This window comes from Chaetura pelagica, unplaced genomic scaffold, assembly GCF_000747805.2.
Source record: "Chaetura pelagica isolate M959 unplaced genomic scaffold, ChaPel_1.0 scaffold21, whole genome shotgun sequence".
In the NCBI taxonomy this organism is placed as follows: domain Eukaryota; kingdom Metazoa; phylum Chordata; class Aves; order Apodiformes; family Apodidae; genus Chaetura; species Chaetura pelagica.
Window position 1 is genome coordinate 2,916,265 of NW_009952251.1, and position 18,764 is coordinate 2,935,028.

An 18,764-nucleotide genomic window follows, 5' to 3' on the forward strand; every position below is an offset into this window, starting at 1 on the left:
CCGGGCCTCGCCGCGGGGATTCGCGCTGCCCGGCCGCGCTGCCCGCAGCGGTTCCGTTTCTGTCAGTCAGAAGACGAAATGTCACTTGCTTTACTTCCCGAGTCCTTCTCCCTTTTTTCCTTCTAGAAGTAGCTGTGCAAAACCGTAACGGGTTTGTTTCCCCTGGGGTTTCGTGTTTCAGCCATGCTCCGCTTGCCCTCAGTGCTCCGTCAGGCCAGGCCCGTGTCCCGCGCCCTCGCCCCGCACCTCACACGGGCTTATGCAAAAGATGTCAAGTTCGGGGCAGATGCCAGAGCTCTCATGCTGCAAGGAGTCGATCTTCTAGCAGACGCTGTAGCTGTCACCATGGGGCCCAAGGTAAGGGAGGGTTTTACATTGGGTTTGTGTTCCTTCTGGGACTTGGTTGAGAACAGTTTTCCCTGGGCAGAGCTGTGTGATGACTGCAGACCTGCAGCACAAAAACGTGCACACGGGCTGGCAGCCGCGTTCTCAGCTCTGTCACCTCAGCCCTGGTACTGATGCACGTGCCTTTCATACTAACGGATTATAATTCGTTGGGCCACTGAAAGGTGCAGTATGTTTGTTTGAGCAGGGTGAGGGTGGTGGGGATGTGCATGATCGGTGACCATGGCTTGGGTGATGGCCTGTAGCAATGAAGTAGGTACATTAACTGTATGTGTATTGTGAGCTGGGTTCATGTGATTTTTGTCTCAATTGTTTTACAGTTTTTTATCGCTTTCTTTTGGCGTTAACAAAGTTAAAGCAACATGGAAAGTGTTATGTTTTCTGATGACTGGTACATTATATCATCCTAAGTTCAGTGGCAGTTGCATTCATTCACGTTGGTTACAGGACAAAGTACAGTGCATGGTTCTTTGTAAATTCTAGGTCTTCTGGAAGTCTAGCTGCTGTATTCTGCATAGTCATGCGACGTGCAGTAGGGCTTGAAATGAGATGCCTCTTTAAGGAAGAGGCACTGATTTTCTGTGGGCTCATAGGAATATCTGTTCCACATTGTAGCAGCATATGCGTGGTAGTTTTGAGGCTGCTTGGCCTCTGTAAAGCTCATTCATTCTTGCACTTTCTTTGGTGCTGTTAGTTTTATTCAAAGGCAAAAATTCCATAAGATGATCAGACAAAAGCTAAGGAACAGTGTCAGCAAACTGGCTGTTTTCCATAAAGGAACAAAGTTTAAGTGTAGTTGGTTAATTTAACTCTGTTTGTTGGTTGTTTTTTTTTGAATGAGGCTGCTTTGGAAATGCCCAAGCATAGTTCTAATGCACTGGTTAAAGGGCAGTTCCTGATGCAACTTACTGTAACTTCCTAGGATTTTTGTTCCAGTGTTCTCACCTTTTCTGCTGTTCTCCCTGTATTGTATAACTTCAGGGACTGTATTGTAATGACTGATTCTGCTTTCATAATTTTTAAGAAATGCCACTCTGGTGAGGAAAGTTCCCTTTGGCATTGTTCTGTATTTAGAGAAATGTGGTTTGCAGTCTCATGCAATCTTTTGATATTGTTGCCAACATGATGATTACTTTGTCAGAACTAGTTTATGTGAGTGTTTTGATTCTTGATATGCAGGACTATTCAAAGTGCACGTGTGTTTGCTGGTGGTGTTCCTTTTTTTTTAGAAACAGATAAAAAGTGTTTGTTGAGTACAAATCCTTCTTTAATGTGATAAGATACGAGTGGATTTTGTTGTGCTGCTCTCCTCACAGCTACCAGACAAACATTTTAAATCTGACCATGTTGAAATAGAGAATGAAATTAGGCAAAACAAGGAGAGGGTACATGAGGAACCTACCAGTAGTAGGATCCTCGAGAGAGAGTTTACTTACTCCAGAGCCACGTTTAGATTTAGGAGATGTGCAGGTCAAATGAAGTAGCTGCAAGAAGTCAGATTATGCATTATTTTGGCACAATTGGTCAGCTCTTTCACAAGTTCCATGTTAGTAGCTGAAGCTTTAACCTTTCCTTTGCAGCCTCCAGGGTTAGTTGTACGTGGGAAGCAGTGTAGCCTCCCACATGGCAGGAATCCCCAGTTAGGTGCATCATTGAGGTAGATGTGAGTGAGCTCTGGGAGCAAGGAGCACAGTGCACTGTAGTGGTAGCTGCTGTGTGGGAGCCCTTAGCCAGATGCTAGGCACTCATCCAACGTCTGGCTGGAGCTGAAGCCACACTGGAACCCCATCAGCTATGGCAGTGTCACCCAGGAGGAACCTGGAGCTGACAGACCAGGTGAAGGGACTTGTGCAGGGTCAGCCAGGATTGACAGTGGTGAGGTGAGGCAGTTCCTCTCCTTTCCCCTCTCCCAGCAGCTCCAGCTGTCAGGGTAGCTGAAGAGTTTCAGGGCAGCACTGACCAAGGTGGCTCCTTGAATTTCTGCTGCCTCCAGCTTGAACTGGACACGATTGATTGCATCAGCTATTCCAGCTATTGAATTCATCTGGGAACAAGTAATTCTCTTGTGCAGATGCATCATCTGCCCTGTGTTCCCCACATAGTCCATAGTTGCCCAGTTTAACTGTCTGTATACGGTGCATAGGATATTCCAACCTTTTAGTTCAGTGCAAATACAGGCTAAGAGAAGAGCTGCTTGTAAATTTTCAACCTTTCAGTAATTATTGCAACACACTAACACAGATTTGATAAGTATTTTCTGTTCTCTTTTTCTCGTCACTTATGAAGTTCATAATTTTCTGCTTTTGTTACTTTCTTTCAGAACATGCAACTGGCTGAGCTTTGTATTACTGTTTTTTGATCACAAACTTTTTATTGTGATTTGTTGGAAATTGTGCACAGTCAGTGCAGTTTTTTCTATATTTTAATTTTAGGGGAAGAGATCAGTGTTAGAGGGAGTCTCTTCAACTTTGTCTCTAAGGGCAGTGTGATTTCTGTTTAAAAATTCTGAGCCTGTGGTATTAAGCATTATGGCTTGGGAACAAAGTATCATTCTATGAAACTATGAAACCTGGAGTAATTTTTTCAGTTTTGCAGAACTTTGGTAAAGCCTGTGCTTGAAAAAAGTTCCAGCTGAAAGCTTTGTGGAAGGGGATGTTTCTGTTTGGCTGTGGCTGACCAAGTACTCTTCAAGTAACTTGCTGTGGATTATGTGGCATTGATATAATATTTCTTCTTTGTCATTCTAGGGAAGAACAGTTATTATTGAACAAAGCTGGGGAAGTCCCAAAGTGACAAAAGATGGTGTGACAGTAGCAAAGGCAATTGACTTAAAAGACAAATACAAAAATATTGGAGCCAAGTTAGTTCAAGATGTTGCCAACAATACAAATGAAGAAGCAGGAGATGGTACCACCACAGCAACAGTACTTGCACGTGCTATTGCCAAGGAGGGCTTTGAGAAGATCAGCAAAGGGGCTAATCCAGTAGAAATCAGGAGGGGTAATGTTTCTTGCCCTTTTATTCAATATTTAATCATTGTCTTTCCACATTCAAAATTTGACTGGCTTCCAGAGTAAGTTGTCTCCTTTGAAGAGCCACAAAAAGATTTCTGTGAAGCACGTGGAGAAAACTTGTTTCAATTATGTTACTCTGAAAAATGATTCCTTTTTAAATTATTTTACAGGTTTATACGTAGTTACCTTTTTTAATTCGTCCTAGGTAAACTCCAATGAAAGCCATTGCTGCATTTAATTAATTTCTGATTAGTATATAAATTCAATGGTGTCATGTAAATAAATCTGTCAAAGTTTGATCATGACAAAGTATGTAATGGGAGTTGCAAAAAATTATCACTAGGTATGCAAGTGACACTGTGGAACTGGAACTGCCAGTCTCTTGGTTATAAACGTGCAAACTTGATGAGTATTTGGGACATGGACTTTGGTTTGGAACTTGTCCTATTGGTGGCTTGGGGTATTTTTCTGTGCTGTACACCTCATTCACTCACAAGTCTTCTATTCATCATCAGGGGTGATGCTTGCAGTTGATGCTATCATAGCTGAACTGAAGAAGCTGTCTAAACCTGTTACAACTCCAGAAGAAATTGCACAGGTAACACAAAAATTAAACCAAGTTTACATGTCTTGTTTTTCAGAAAAAGTTTTGTGAAGTCAGGTGTACAAAGTTAGGTTGTGCATGTGTGACAGCTGAGTGTTTTTCTTCATATATCAAGATTCAGAATACGTTTCAGTGGAAACACTTAATTTTCTTGAGTTATTTAATATTCCCAGTATTCTGACTTGAACTACACTTGCTACAAGTGAGTTCAGAAGTAGGTACTTTTGCGCATCTTCAGGTTTCATTTCAAAATGTGGTCCTAAAACATAAATTAGCGTACTTGGGAAGAACTGATGAGAGGAGAGATGTGTCTGTGGATAGGAGGTATTGGCAGACCTGCTGAGGGAGGTTCAGGTTGAGGTGGGTGGCCAGCTGTGTTTCAGGCATCGGGTGTGTTGCCCTTATAGTGTATTTCTGCCTGTGGCTACAGATGCAGATGGTCTGTCTGTGCTGCAGGAGCATGGGATCTGACCCAATGCTTGAGCTGCTAAAGAACTGTCTGCCCTTCTGATGGAGCTTGTGGGTCCTGGTCTGGATGTGCTACAGCCAGCTGCTCTGTCTTGTCTGGAAATGTGGGAATTGAAAATGGTTGTCCTGATTTTCTTTATAGTGAGGCAACAAATTGTTTATGTGGTGAAATGAGGGGAAATGGTTTACTGTTCCAGGTTGCCACGATATCGGCAAATGGCGATCAGGAAGTTGGCAATATAATCTCTGATGCAATGAAGAAAGTTGGACGAAAGGGTGTGATCACTGTCAAGGTGAGAACTGGCCAACATGTGGATAAGGTGCAAAGCACTCCATTCTCTTCTCCAGTTAGGGTTGTTTTTTGTGCCACGTGATGTAGCTGCTGCTGCTGATCACGTAAGGTATCCTACCATAATTCCTCCCTCCCCAGCTCCTTTACATCAGGATTTAATTGCTGTTCCCTCTTGCAATCCTTTTATTTTGAAGGGAAGCACGTAAAACTGATGTGCAAAGCATTTCATTCTGTTGTGCATAGTATGCTGAAACTAGTGCTTTTGGTAGTAAATTGGGTCTTTTAATGTGGACTTTCTTGCATTATAAACAGGATGGAAAAACTCTAAATGATGAATTGGAAATCATTGAGGGTATGAAATTTGACAGGGGCTACATCTCTCCGTATTTTATTAATACAACCAAAGGTGAGTTAACAGTAACTTATATCAAATACCTTACAGTGGCTCTTGTCACTTAGAAATAACAGTACCTGTTGTAAAGACTTTACAGTCTGTTACACTGTGTACCGCAATGAATGGGGGGGCAGGGGACCTTCCCCATCAAAAACTTTTAACTCTTGGTAAAAGCTTGGGAGTTTGGGGGGTTTTTCTCTTCTCTGTTAGATGGGGACAATACCCATGCTAACATTAGGTTGGCCCTGCAACACTGCAGAACCACGTAGAATTGCAAGTGGAGTCTTGGAGAAAACATTGTCTTTTTTTTTTCCAATGGTGTTGAAAAGTGAAACAGTTTCTCTGAAGTAGCTCCTTAAGACAATGCCAGATACGGTTTTATAATTGAATTGTTTAGGTAATGCATGTTGTTTCTGCAGGGCAGAAATGTGAGTTCCAGGATGCTTACGTTTTAATCACTGAAAAGAAAATTTCTAGTGTACAGTCCATAGTTCCGGCTCTTGAAATTGCCAATGCTCAGCGCAAACCTTTGGTCATTATTGCTGAGGATGTTGATGGAGAAGCACTCAGCACTCTAGTCTTGAACAGGTGAGGCTTAAAATCCATATGTTTAAACATGTGTTTTTTGTGTTTTCAACCATTTAAGGGAATGTATGCAACAGTAGGTATTTGTATTTGTTACAGTGTAGCACTGTTGGTTCTCTTCCCAGTACCAAAAAAACACCAGCTTCTGTATGTAACTGTACTGTGGATCAGTTTGAACAGAGTTTGTTGTTTCTTAACTACATTTTGAGCAAAATAAACTCTGTTGGTAAAGGTCTCTTTGATTGTTTGGTTGTAAGAGTTGCGCTGAAATAACTGGTTTTAGTAACTAGACTCATTCTCTGAACACGTGCCATTAATGTCACTGTCTGAATTCTTCTCTTCAGACTGAAGGTTGGTCTTCAGGTTGTTGCTGTAAAAGCGCCAGGTTTTGGTGACAACAGGAAAAACCAGCTTAAGGATATGGCAATTGCTACTGGTGGTGCTGTAAGTGACAAAGTTTTCATGTGTTTTTTGCTGTAAGAAATGTTAATGGTATTGAAGGAGGAAAGAAATGTCTAATTTTAGGTCCATGGTGTGTATTTCCTGTGTTGCAGGCTTTATCCTTTTTTGCTAAAATGTCACAGTAACTAGTATTTGAATCTTTGTTTTGTTTTTGCTTTTTTACAAGGCAGATACTGATATTGCTGTGTAGAACAGCATTGACCATGAGTCATGAGTCCTTCTGACTGACTGAAGTTACACATAGTTTTCTTGCAGCATTTAGGTCCTTAAAGGGAAGGAGGAATTTCAAGTACATTTCTGAGAAATAGCTTTCTTGCTGCCTTATGAAAACAATTGTGTCTCAGTTGCCCAGACTTGAGTATAGCAAATATAATTGGTTGGAATAGACTGGGTAGTCTTATTTTGTACTCAACTTCTCCAACAGTTGATGTGCACATTAGTGTCCCTTTATGTGACTTTTGTACATACTTCAAAATCATATAATGATATTGAGATCCAGAAGTACTTAATGAAATAAAACATAATCTTTAAGCCAAAAGGAGTACAAAGTAAAAACCCAGCAAACTCTATTCTGAAGTCACTTTTTTGTCAATATTCATAACTTCTCAAAATACAGGAAGGACTCTATAACACAGCTCTGATCTCCAGGCACTTTGGGTCAGTGAGTTACATTCATTGGTCAGGAATGAGCAGTTGGGAGCTGCCTGTTCTGCCAGGGCCTGTGTGAGGTACCTGTGTGCTTGGGCTCTGTTAGGAGAAGGGAAGAGTTTTATTCAACTTGGCTGCAGTAGTGTGATTTTTTTGCACTGGTAGCTTGCTCTGTGGGTTCTTATGTCTATAAATAAAAACTTAATGTCTGGAGAAGCTGTGAATTCCAACCTTTCATGTAACTTGTTTCAGGTGTTTGGAGAAGAGGGTTTGAGCCTAAATGTGGAAGATGTTCAGCCTCACGACTTTGGTAAAGTTGGAGAGGTCATTGTGACAAAAGATGACACCATGCTGCTAAAGGGGAAGGGTGAAAAGGCTCAAATTGAAAAACGTATTCAAGAAATTATCGAACAGCTAGAAGTTACCACAAGTGAATATGAGAAAGAGAAACTGAATGAGCGATTGGCCAAACTCTCTGACGGGGTAGCAGTATTGAAGGTGAGAAGTTAAACTTCCAGGGAAAGGGGCAGTATCAGTCCTTCGTTGCTGATCTACATTACAACTGTGTGTCTTGTAGTCTGAGCAGTTGATTTGGGTAGGGAGCTTGGCTTCTTAACAGTCCTGTGCTTTGGTATAAAGGACTTGATGAAATAATAACTACAATGGCATTTTTAGAATTCTTGAGTGCTGAGGTAGAAGAGAATGCTGCAGGTATGGGAGGGCACGGGTTTGTGTTTTGGTGCATTGCAGTTAATGGCTCAAGGTGGCTCTTCAACTTTGCAGCAGCAGTGCTGTTGCCATCACTGCTGTCCTACCCAGGTTCCCTGTGCAGGCTTTGACATGTGGCTCACTTACTGCAGGTTGGTGGCACGAGTGACGTGGAAGTGAACGAGAAGAAAGACAGAGTTACTGACGCGCTGAACGCCACGCGCGCGGCCGTGGAGGAGGGCATCGTCCCGGGCGGCGGCTGCGCGTTGCTGCGCTGCATTCCAGCTCTAGATGCCTTAGCTCCAGCCAATGAAGATCAGAAAATTGGTAAGTAAAGTACTTGAATGTTTGTGTGGAAGTGTTTAGAAGAGACTTCTTTCTGTCCTGAGGCTTTATGAGGTTAATTGCAGATGGCTTTTAGTGAGAGTTTAGTTGCTTTCTCTTGAGAACCTCGTATCCCCTTGGTATGGCAGTCTCTGCTATGCAGGGGGATGGAGCTGATGCTGCCACCCTGACCTGGGTGTGAAAGAATCAGTAGCAGTAAAACATTAGTAGCCCCTGCAAAGAATTGCAGGCCTTTAAAGGAGAAGCTGACTATTAACAGCCATCGCAAACAGACATAAAAATCTAAGAAAGCTTAAGAGATTGTGTAGCAAAGCAAATGGATAAAGGATTTGTGCAGTGTGACAGTACTCTTTACTACCTTTTGCAGAAGTAAAACCAAAACATGAGTGAATATCCTCTAGATTTCATTTGTTGACAAACGTCAAGTAACAGAGAAATGTTTTCTCTGGAACTGATAAAAATGGCTTCTGTTCCTGCTCAGGGTTCTCCCTTTTCTTACTGATCTGCAGCAGACGAAGGCATACATTGGCTGTAGGAGCAGTGTATGGAAGATGTGTTTCTAAACATCTTTTTTTTTTTTTTTTAGGCATTGAAATAATAAAGAGAACGCTGAAAATCCCAGCAATGACTATTGCAAAGAATGCAGGTGTTGAAGGATCATTGATAGTTGAAAAAATTCTGCAGAGTCCATCAGAAATTGGCTATGATGCAATGCTTGGGGACTTTGTAAATATGGTAGAAAAAGGAATCATAGACCCAACAAAGGTAACCTAAAATAGTCTTCCATTTTCAGCTTTCCTTCCTCCCAGCTCACATGACAGTCAGCAGGTATTAAGTTAATTCTTCCCTGTTTTTAGGTTGTGAGAACTGCTCTGATGGATGCTGCAGGGGTTGCATCTCTCTTATCAACAGCAGAAGCAGTGGTGACTGAAATTCCCAAAGAAGAAAAGGAGCCTGCAATGGGAGGAATGGGTGGGATGGGAGGAGGAATGGGAGGTGGCATGTTCTAATTCCTGGGATGGGGATGCATCATGAGCTGTGCTGTTGGAGACTGACAGTTCTGACTTCCAACAACCACAGGTGTCAATGCAGGAGGGTGGATAGTGACTGAAGTGAGGGTGGTGTTTAAAAGAATCACTGTAACCATCAGTTACTGGATTTCATTTAACACACGTGTAATTGTTTACAGTCATTGTCCATGCCTACAGATAATTTATTTTGTATTTTTTGAATAAAGACATTTGTACATTCCTGATAACTGGGTGCAAGATCCATACACCAAGGTCCTGATTTAAACTTAATTAAGGCACTTGATATTCTGTTTCAGAATTTATTGGTGCTTGCCAGTACTAGGAAGAACTTGGAAGCCACTGTGCGTGAGTCTAGACAATTATGTACAAAGTAGGCAAATATGCAGTTATGTGACCTTTACGTAATAAACTGCTCAAAAGTTACAAAATGTATCACCTTATTCATCTGCACACGAAGTCATAGTCACAGGAGAGCCTTTACAGCCTCCTGCTTCTAAGTTTTACTAGAAATCTGACGCTGCTCTCACTAAGAAATGTTCCTTTGTCTATAATGTTTCTCAGAAATACAAGTTACTTTAATTTTTATAAGAAACACCTAAGCTGAACTGATGCTACAGTTCTTTGAAACACTATAAACAATGCTATGCAAGGAAGGCATGGGCACTGACTTTGTTTTGCTGCATTTATACGGCTTGTTTTGTGAGCTGGAACAGGCCCAGTGCATCCCTCTGTAGTGCAGGAGGGAAAGTACCCTGAGGGTAAGAACCAGGTAAGTCAGTCTTTGCTGAGATAAAGATTGTGAGGTTTTAAAATACTTCTGTTCAGCTGTAGTACATGGTTACCTCCTTGCCTTGAGGCCTCTAGTCTTGTCTTCCAGTGTTCTGGTAATGGGCTCCAGGATTTTGTTTTAATTCTTCGGCACTAGATACTGTTTTATCCTTAAAAATTACAGCTTCATTTGCCACCTACTGTTCTGACACAGCTGATGACAGTGATGTGTAAAGTCTTCTCTGCCTGGTTTTGAACTGTTTTTCAAACTTCAAGACAGTGGTGTTACCAAATTTTGTATGTTTCTCTGATTGTCTTAACAAAGCTCCTTACAACCTCAATGCTGTAAAACTGACCTCTTAATCCAGCTGTCACTTTCCCCAGCTTCCTGCTTTAATAATAACTATCCTTCACATGTAGTATCTGTGAAATTTGAGTTGTTCTTTCTGGAAAACTATCTGAATAGTCTGAAACTGCTTCAAGTCTGTCTTTGTCATGTTCTGCACCTTCCTGTGCTATTTAACACACTCTTCTGTAGTAGCCATGTTGATTACAGATGCTTTGGAGAAGGGACCAGCTGAAAGGACACCTGACCTTCACCTAATTTCAGTAAGAAAATCTGCTAATGCAAAGGACATTGTTTCAGACTGGAGAGGGAATATTAATGTTAGGCATAGAACTACTGAAAATTCAGTCAAGACAGCTAGTACCATCATACTAATTAAATGGAGCATGGTACTGAAAACCTGAGAACTAAGGTTTACCTCTCTATTGTATGCTAATGATGACTGGTACTGAAAACCTGAGAACTAAGGTTTACCTCTCTATTGTATGCTAATGATGACTGGTACTGAAAACCTGAGAACTAAGGTTTACCTCTCTATTGTATGCTAATGATGACTGGTACTGAAAACCTGAGAACTAAGGTTTACCTCTCTATTGTATGCTAATGATGACTGGTACTGAAAACCTGAGAACTAAGGTTTACCTCTCTATTGTATGCTAATGATGACTGGTACTGAAAACCTGAGAACTAAGGTTTACCTCTCTATTGTATGCTAAGGATGACTGGCTTTGGGTCAGAAGCCAGAATGTCAGTTTCCTTTGCCTTGGCCAGAATTGGCTGTTCAATTACATTCACACTACTAATAAACTTGAGTTAATATGTTATAATGCTGAAAAACCAATAGCTTGGAGAAGGCAGAACTTAACACTGTGACTACACAAGCCATTTGGCAAGTTTATAAACAGCAGTCTGAGATATCTGTGTTACAGTGGCTGCCAAGTGTCTGTCACTGATAACAGTTTATGTTGCACTTTATTGTAGCTTGAACGTCCTGTATAGATCTGGCTGAACGGGTGTGTTTTGTACAGAATGAAATCACAAAGCTCAGATAATAAATAGATGTTCCAAAGGAGCAGCATGGCACCTCTTGTACAAACAAAGCTATAAACAAGTTCATAATGGAAGTTGTTAGAATTTTCTCTTTTATGTTTGGTGAACTTCATGAAGCATTAGCTCCCGAGGTATGCTTGTTTCTGGGCCATGGAGTTTGGATGCTCTTCTTTCAAAGGCAGCTACCATCTGCTTTATCACTTCATCAAAAAATAGCGTAGCGAGTTTTGAGTGTAGAAGTGAACGAAATTCAAAAGAAACCTGTTTAAGAAAACACAGAATAATTATTTTTCCTTTATTCGTTGTGGTAAAATGGTGTTGCAGACAACTTCATTAAAGATCTCCAACTGATCTGCAAGTAAGGCATTAAAACTGAGCTAGAGGTGAGCATGTCTGTGACAAAAAGCTTTCTTCCTTGGCCAGAGAACTGTCTCCCTGAGTTCTCCAACCAGAAGAATAATTTTGTTCAGTTCTCTGAAGTAATAATTTCCACTTAGATGAACTATCTTTTATACTTAACAAAAGATGCATCAGAAAACACACATAAAATATCTGAGATAAAAAAACCTGTCGAACACTAACTTACTTACTTTGCACACAGAACTCAGCCATGCAACAGAAGTCGGCATAAGAAGATTCTGCATGGCAAGACAGCTGACCTTACAGGTAAGCTGGAGCAAACCCAAGAGACATTTACAAGCAGCTTGGAATAGCAACATTTTAAATGCCTTTCCGTCTTGGTAACTGTAGCAATTTACTGACCAAAGCTACAAGTTTGCTCCTGTGTGCTGTATCCTGCCTGAACTCCAGCAGTGTCAGTGTACACGCACTGGTGAAGTCCTCTGTACCAAGCTTCTACATTTTATTTTTAGCTACTGTGTCTTGCAGTTAAACTGAAACTTCTGCAGCAGTTGTTTAGCAGGGAGTTTGCTTTCTCTCTCCACCCTCAAAAGAAAAGTTCACTTCTATGTCAAATAGCCTTAGATAGCTTTTGTGCTGTGCTGGCCTTCAGTGTAGTTAAATAACACTCCCCTACGGCTATGGAATCACGTTGTTTTGGAAAACGCAGCTTCCTGCAATGATTACAATCTTTTCTGGAAAATAAATAGGTTGCTCTTCTGTGATTTTTATCATCACTCCTGCTATAGCATGTCTTTTGGATTGAGATTTAAGTACTTTTGTCATTCCTGAGAAGTTGGCCAGTTAAATGCCAAATGGAGCAAATACAGCTTCTTTCAAATTGCTTGTGAGTAATGCCTATTAACTGGAAAGAGTAGCACAGAAGTAATTAAACTACTTGGACCTTAGCAGTAGCTTCATTTACATTTGCATGACCTCAAGCATCAGTAAAAAGAGTGTGCCTTTTGGAAGTCTGAGAGCTGTCACTTAAAGCACCTGCAGAGCCAAGATACTGAGTTTGGCATCATTATCAGTAACTATGTAAAAACCTGAGGTACAGTAATCCCCAAAGTTTGCAGATGATAAAAATGGTGGTGTGCTTCCATCTCTGTCAGGCTGGCAGCACAGTGATACAGTAGCTTGTGGGAACCAGCATAACCCAAAACTGAAATTACATTTTCTAAAGCAAATGAACATTCTTGAAATCAAAGTGTTGTCTTGAATATTAGTAATTGCACAGCATGGTCTGAGAATTTTGTTGTGAAATGTTTATCATCCCTATCTGCACAGGCCAAGACAAGTAACACAGCAGGTCAGTAACTAGCAAGGACAAGAGGCCTCCAGGTCTTGCCTTTGTGAGGCAGCCCCCAGCTCTGCTGGCTACGTGTTTCTGCTACCCCAAGATGGGGTTAGCAGTCAGAAGCATTTATAGTATTTCCCCAAGAAAGTGAAAATGTCTGGTTTAAGTCCAGTTTGGACTCCCTTTAACTGAAGTTGACCTAAAAATGTCAGAGCTTTGGGGGAGAGGAGGAATGGGACAAAGTTTTCCCCTACAAACTCAGATCACAGGGTTTAAACACTTGCTTAATTCAGGTTTTCTCAACTGATGCACAGCTTGGGTTAAAAGCTAACTTATGTACTGGTAAGCAGCAGGAACTGGCACTTGCCCAGAGAAATTAAAATACCATGACCAAACAGCATGTGAACACCATTGGCAAATCCCATGAGAAATGTATTTTTTGAGTGCCCTTAGATTCATTTTTACTGTAGAAATATATTAAATGCAATACAAGAATAAGCTGAACGTTATTAACCCAATGAGAGTAACGTGCCAGTTTACAAATACTGCAAAAGCTCTTTTTCCTATTTACATAAGATAATTTTAAAAGCAGAGTATCCCAGTAGATGGCAGCAGGATCAACCCATTTCTGTGTACTTTTGTGGCCTGTTCCAAACCCCCACTTAGTTACCTGCTCCATGCACCACCTACTCTTAATGCTGGAAAATGTAAGATAGAAATATGATGATCGACTGAAGAGATGGAAAAACAATAACTTGAGTGGAAAACAATCTGTCTGGGAGTAACAGTCTAAATCAGATGCTGGTATTAAAGAGTAATACTCTTGAGCTGCAGTGATAGCCCATAACAGAGTAAAAGACCAAAAATATCTTATACCCCTATTATAGAAGGAAGGAGGAAGACTTAAATAACTACATGAAAGAGTAAAATTGGAAGCCAGGAAAATAAACTGACCAAACTGCAGGCCAAAGAGGGCAAATGGGAGAACACCTACTTTCTGCTACTAAGAGCACTTAGGCTGTAATTAAAGGAAATAACAAAGTATGTTTAGTGTTTCTCCCTTTGTATTTGACTGTCTAAAAACTTCAGCATGTTTAGAATTGTATGGTGAGAGATACTATTCCTAGACTGTTTCATGACAGGTGTACACCTCAGAGGACTCTTATTTCTGAAGGACAATGTAGTGGTTTCCATGTGGTAAAGCTTGTTAAAAAAAAATAAAATACAGTAGTGCCAAAACCTAATGATAACTGGTTTTCTGTGTATGCATGTTTAAAAAGACTAGTACCAACCATTAGACACAAATAAACAAGAAAACCCCCATACCAACAAAAAGCACAGTTTGAAGATAATGTTCCTATGCCCTGTTCCTAGCATCTGGTAGTCTTAAATACAATACTTACTGAAAAATCCAATGTACATGTCCTTGGATAACCAGGGATACCTGGGCTGAAACGCCACATTGTTTCCAAGTGATTAAATAGTTTTCCATCTGTGCAGGATGCCTAGGACAAAGTTTAAAAAATTAAGCTACAATTAGGCTTTTACAGATGTGATAACTTGATATTACTGAAGTTTGTGTTTGCATTTTATTAGACAGTGAAGGTCTCAGCATGGTTATTCCTACAGTGCAGCCAGCATAAAATATTATTTACAATGTCCTTTAAAGCAAAATAATTTAATGCTTTTTAAAGGAGAGGAAAAATTCTGTGTTGGGAGTCATAAAATGGGTTTCTAGCATAATGCATAGAAGATGAAAATAATGGTAGTGCTACCAGAATTTGGAACAACACTGTTTTAAGGAAAGGATATGGATATTTACTAGTTTGGCTTGTTTGTGGGGTTTTTTTCATGACGTGTATAGAGTATTTCATATACTGATACATGGACTGGTAGTCTTGGGCTACAGGAATGCTTCACATCAAAGAAAACCTGAACGCAACATGTATAATAGAAAAAGACTGAAAAATACATATTTCAAAAACATCCACATACATAATATCAGTATTTTTAAAATTTATATTTCTGTAATTGTTTTTCACAGGTCTTACTGTTGCCACTAGCAGCTTTGCTCCAACAGGACTACCCTTGGTGAATCGGTGTTGCTTGTGGTTTGAAAGCTGTGCTAAGGTAAGCCATCTCAAAGACTCAGCAGCAGCACAAAAATATCTACGTTTTCCTGCCCAGGAATGAGGTGTTGTGCCTTGCTACTTCTGAGGCAGAAAGGGGAGGAGTACAGGAAAGATGAGACACAAAGAGCTGGGCTTGCTTTTCCCATTGCTGTCAAAAGGGCAGGAAGGTTGGGAAAATTGCCAATGTGTCCCACTTGCTCCCAACCTTATAAGTAGCGAACTCTCTCCATGCCTTCCTCTGTGGCAGGAGCTGCTGCTACCCTCTGGTTTTCCCATTGCTCAAGCCTTGCTACAATAAGCAACAAATCATGCTCGTTTTGTGACCAGCAGTAGCCTGCTGTGCCAGACCACCTGCACACTGCCTGTGCCTGGAGTTACTTCTGAGGAGAGTGAGGTAGTCCCAGCACACAGTTGCCAAGGAAAAATAATCCCAGCAGAAAAGGAAAGAGTTAATAAGCCAGTCTTACAGCTATGAAAGCAAAAAGCTAGTCTTGCCAAGGAAGAGTAGAAGGGGAAAGCAATCAGCACATAAAATGCAGATTTTCCATTGTAGCTTTTCAATGTTCTTATAAAGGGAGAAAGATTTTTATTTTTTTTTCTTTCCAGAATAAGTACCTTAAATAAAGGCACACTGCATATTCCATTTCCAATTCATGTCTCCCCTCTACTTAAGAAACCCAATGCCTGTTTTGAGCAGTGTCTCTTAAGAGGAAGCCTAGAAAATAACAGTGCAATAGGATATCCAAACAATTATCTGGAGCAGCAATCAAGTGTTGTAATTCCACTAGTCACTCAAAAAAGAGTTAAGATTTGCCACATGAAGGGGAGAGGCAGTTTTGCTGCAAGGAATCTGTTCTGAGCTGTTCCTAACCAAAACAGAGTTGAACCTGTAAGGCAGACTAGTCAGAAAATCCAGACATTTTCTTCCTTGACATTTTTAATTACTGCTCTTAAAAGGATGAAAGGAGAAATACAACAGCTTTTCTTCTGAAAAAAATAATTTTAAAAAATGGGCTTCAAATCCAATCCACTCTTCTATCTTCTCATTAATACCCTGAATAACGAATTGTTCAGCAGACCATACACTTAAGACTTATTGCATTAGCTAGGTAAAACTGTCAGAAGAAAAGCAATGACAAATACTAATTTTGCTAAGGCATCAGAAGCTACAGTTGTCAAAGTCAGTATTAGTTTTGCATTTAGAGCAGCTTGGACAGGATTTTAACAACAACAAAATCTTCATTAATGGCTGCTAGTTTCTTCAGCAAGTACCTTTTTCAAAAGAAAATTAAAAAGCAATTCCTGCCCCTTCCCCCCCTCATTTGGCAGCTTATGTTTTAATAGCACATTCAAATTCTCTGCAGTTAACCTAAGTGTTTAAAGAAAAGAAACACCAGTTTTGAGCCACACAAACCACTTGCATCATCAGTTTTGTTCTGAAGCAAGACCTTCCTGGAATATTCAAATTTCAACAAGCAAAGGTTACAGGAAGTTACAGCTAAGAAAAAAAAAAAAAGGTTACCTTAACTAAATGTGGTCTCACTAGAGTAACAACTGACGTGTACCTCTCCAGTACAGGAGGGAATCCTATTTCTAGCTGTGCTTTGCAGTATCCAGAGCGCTTTGATAAGATATCTGACTTTTTACACCAAGGTACAAATAGTTTGTAGTTCTCCACAAGAGCAACAACTTCATACATTTCCTGCATAGAATACCTGGAAACAAAAATATGAACACTACAGTTACAAGGTATTTTAACTTCAAATTCAGTATTTCAAAGTTTCAAAGACAGTATAAATGGCATAGGCAGTTTGGAAGGTGAACATACAGTCACCTGAAAATGCTACCACTGCTTTTGGAAATGAAAAATGCAGCTTTGGTAATCAAAGAGAAAAAAGTAATACACTGTTAAAGGTCTTTGCATAAAGAAGCAAAGTACCACACAACACGCAGCAGTAAAGTTAGTAAACAGTGAACCTGGTGTCTGCTACTTGCTGCAGTAGCAGGCAAATATGCATACATTTCAAATGGAAAAATAGGTATTTCCAGTACATCTGTATCTTTTTTTGGGTAGATCTTGGATGTTCTACATGAAAAATCCATACTTCATGGCTACCAAGAAAAGGTGTATCAAAATTAAAGTACTATATTTCATTAGGCTTATTTAAATAGAGGAACAGTACTTTTCTTATTTCAGCCCAAATAAAAAAGCTTAATTTAAAAAATGGCAAAAGCTCACAGCATCACAGAATGGCTGAGGTTGGAAAGGCCCTCTAGAGGTCATCTTGTCCAATCCCCTGCTCAAGCAGGATATTGAAATCACATGAAAGAATGATGGCAACATTTTAGTGGATTCTGTGCTAACGTGGCAAAATATTAGAGCTGCGATTTTTAATTTTTAGTTTTGACTCAGAAGGGTTGAAGCACATATCTAATTCCATGTGTCTAAAATGAGGCATATGTTCCACAGTGAGTGCTATTGGACAACAGCTCTTTTTAAATGACTGTGCAAAATCTGTTGCATAGTTCAAGAACTATCATTTAACTGAGCATTAAACATAGTAAAAAGAAAAAAAAAAAAAGTAAGTTAATACACAAGTAGTTCATACTATTGTGGACCAGGGACTGGGGACAGATCCCAGTCTTGCTAAATCAACTGGAATTTTCCCACTAGCTTTAATAAGGCAAGCAGGATTTCAAAATGTTTTCAAAGTGCTTATGTTTCCTCATCACACAACTAATTATTTTCCTTCTTTTAGAGAAAGAAGAAAATCTTGAGAAGTTAAAAGGACAACATAAGGTAAGCACATATTTGGGACAGAAGGGACAAAATTGAGTTTTCACAGCTCTTAGTTTATTCCCATTTCACCAGAATAAATGGTGTATTCTCCCCTTTCAGGGTTGGTTTTGTTTTGTCATGGAACAAAAGTATTATTCCTGCTATTTCTTTCTACCAAGCAAGAGTTTTGGGTTCCTACATTTTTTGTTTTCAATTCCAGACTGGAAAAGCCCATTCTCTACAAATTTTGAAAGTCAAAACTCCTTTCTAGTCTCCAGTTGGGCAGAGTCATAGGGACATGTGTCTTCAGGGATGCTCAGTTTTTGAACTTACGGTATTTTGGATTAATCACAGCAAACACAAAACTGATAAGCATATAAAGTCACTTTCCACACTTCTATACAAACCCTATAATTCTTCTTTCAGAATATTCTTTTCTTTTATTCACTAGTGGTGCAGCAATGTCAAAGAAAGTTCTTGAAAAGGTATGGCTCATTACAGGTACTTGCAAAGGAGAAATTCTGGTCATCAGAATACCACAGGAAGCCAAGTGCCTGAAACAGTGAAAATGCTTTTAGATGCATTTCATATCAGCAAACAACACATTCAGGTGAGACAATCTGTTGTAAAACATTCCAGAAAATGCCAGACTCAGATGGAAAAACAAAGGCTTGTAGAAACTGTTAAAACCATAAGGGAGACTTTTTTTCTTTTCTTTCCCCTTAGGAGAGACTAAAAATAGCCCCCAGTCCCAAGAGAGGTAATTGGCAGAGTAAAATATAAAGGCCCTTTTTAAACATTGGCTTCATGGCAGCCTGAGTTCATGTACAAGCCTCATATGCACTTAATTTGCAGAACAGGCTTAATAGCAAAATCAAGGCATATCTGCAATACTTTACACTTTTGGAATGCAAAGAAGAGAAGGCTCCACTTGCAGATACAAAGTTGAGCTGTGCTATAAGCCCTCTGCTGCCATCCTTGTCCTAAATGGAGAGTTTCATTTTGAAGGTCCCTTCAGAAAGTGCATTACTTAC

General features: G+C 40.1%; 2 protein-coding genes across 2 annotated transcripts; one reads left to right on the plus strand and one right to left on the minus strand.

The window, feature by feature from the left end:
* Positions 1-178: 178 nt before the first annotated feature.
* On the plus strand, positions 179-9,602 carry HSPD1 (heat shock 60kDa protein 1 (chaperonin)). Its single transcript, XM_010007364.1, has 11 exons — positions 179-357; positions 3,153-3,405; positions 3,935-4,017; positions 4,689-4,784; positions 5,096-5,189; positions 5,597-5,765; positions 6,107-6,206; positions 7,125-7,370; positions 7,733-7,907; positions 8,512-8,690; positions 8,783-9,602. Exons 1-11 carry the CDS (start codon positions 184-186, stop codon positions 8,933-8,935), a joined length of 1,722 nt encoding a protein of 573 aa, XP_010005666.1. The 5' UTR covers positions 179-183; the 3' UTR covers positions 8,936-9,602.
* A 1,611-nt stretch (positions 9,603-11,213) lies between these two features.
* Positions 11,214-18,280, minus strand: COQ10B (coenzyme Q10 homolog B (S. cerevisiae)). Its single transcript, XM_010007365.1, has 4 exons — positions 18,138-18,280; positions 16,474-16,666; positions 14,223-14,324; positions 11,214-11,381 (listed from the first exon to the last, which is right to left on the minus strand). The coding sequence occupies exons 1-4, from the start codon at positions 18,257-18,259 to the stop codon at positions 11,214-11,216; spliced, it is 585 nt and encodes a 194-aa protein (XP_010005667.1). The 5' UTR covers positions 18,260-18,280.
* Between the last annotated feature and the right edge of the window lie 484 nt (positions 18,281-18,764).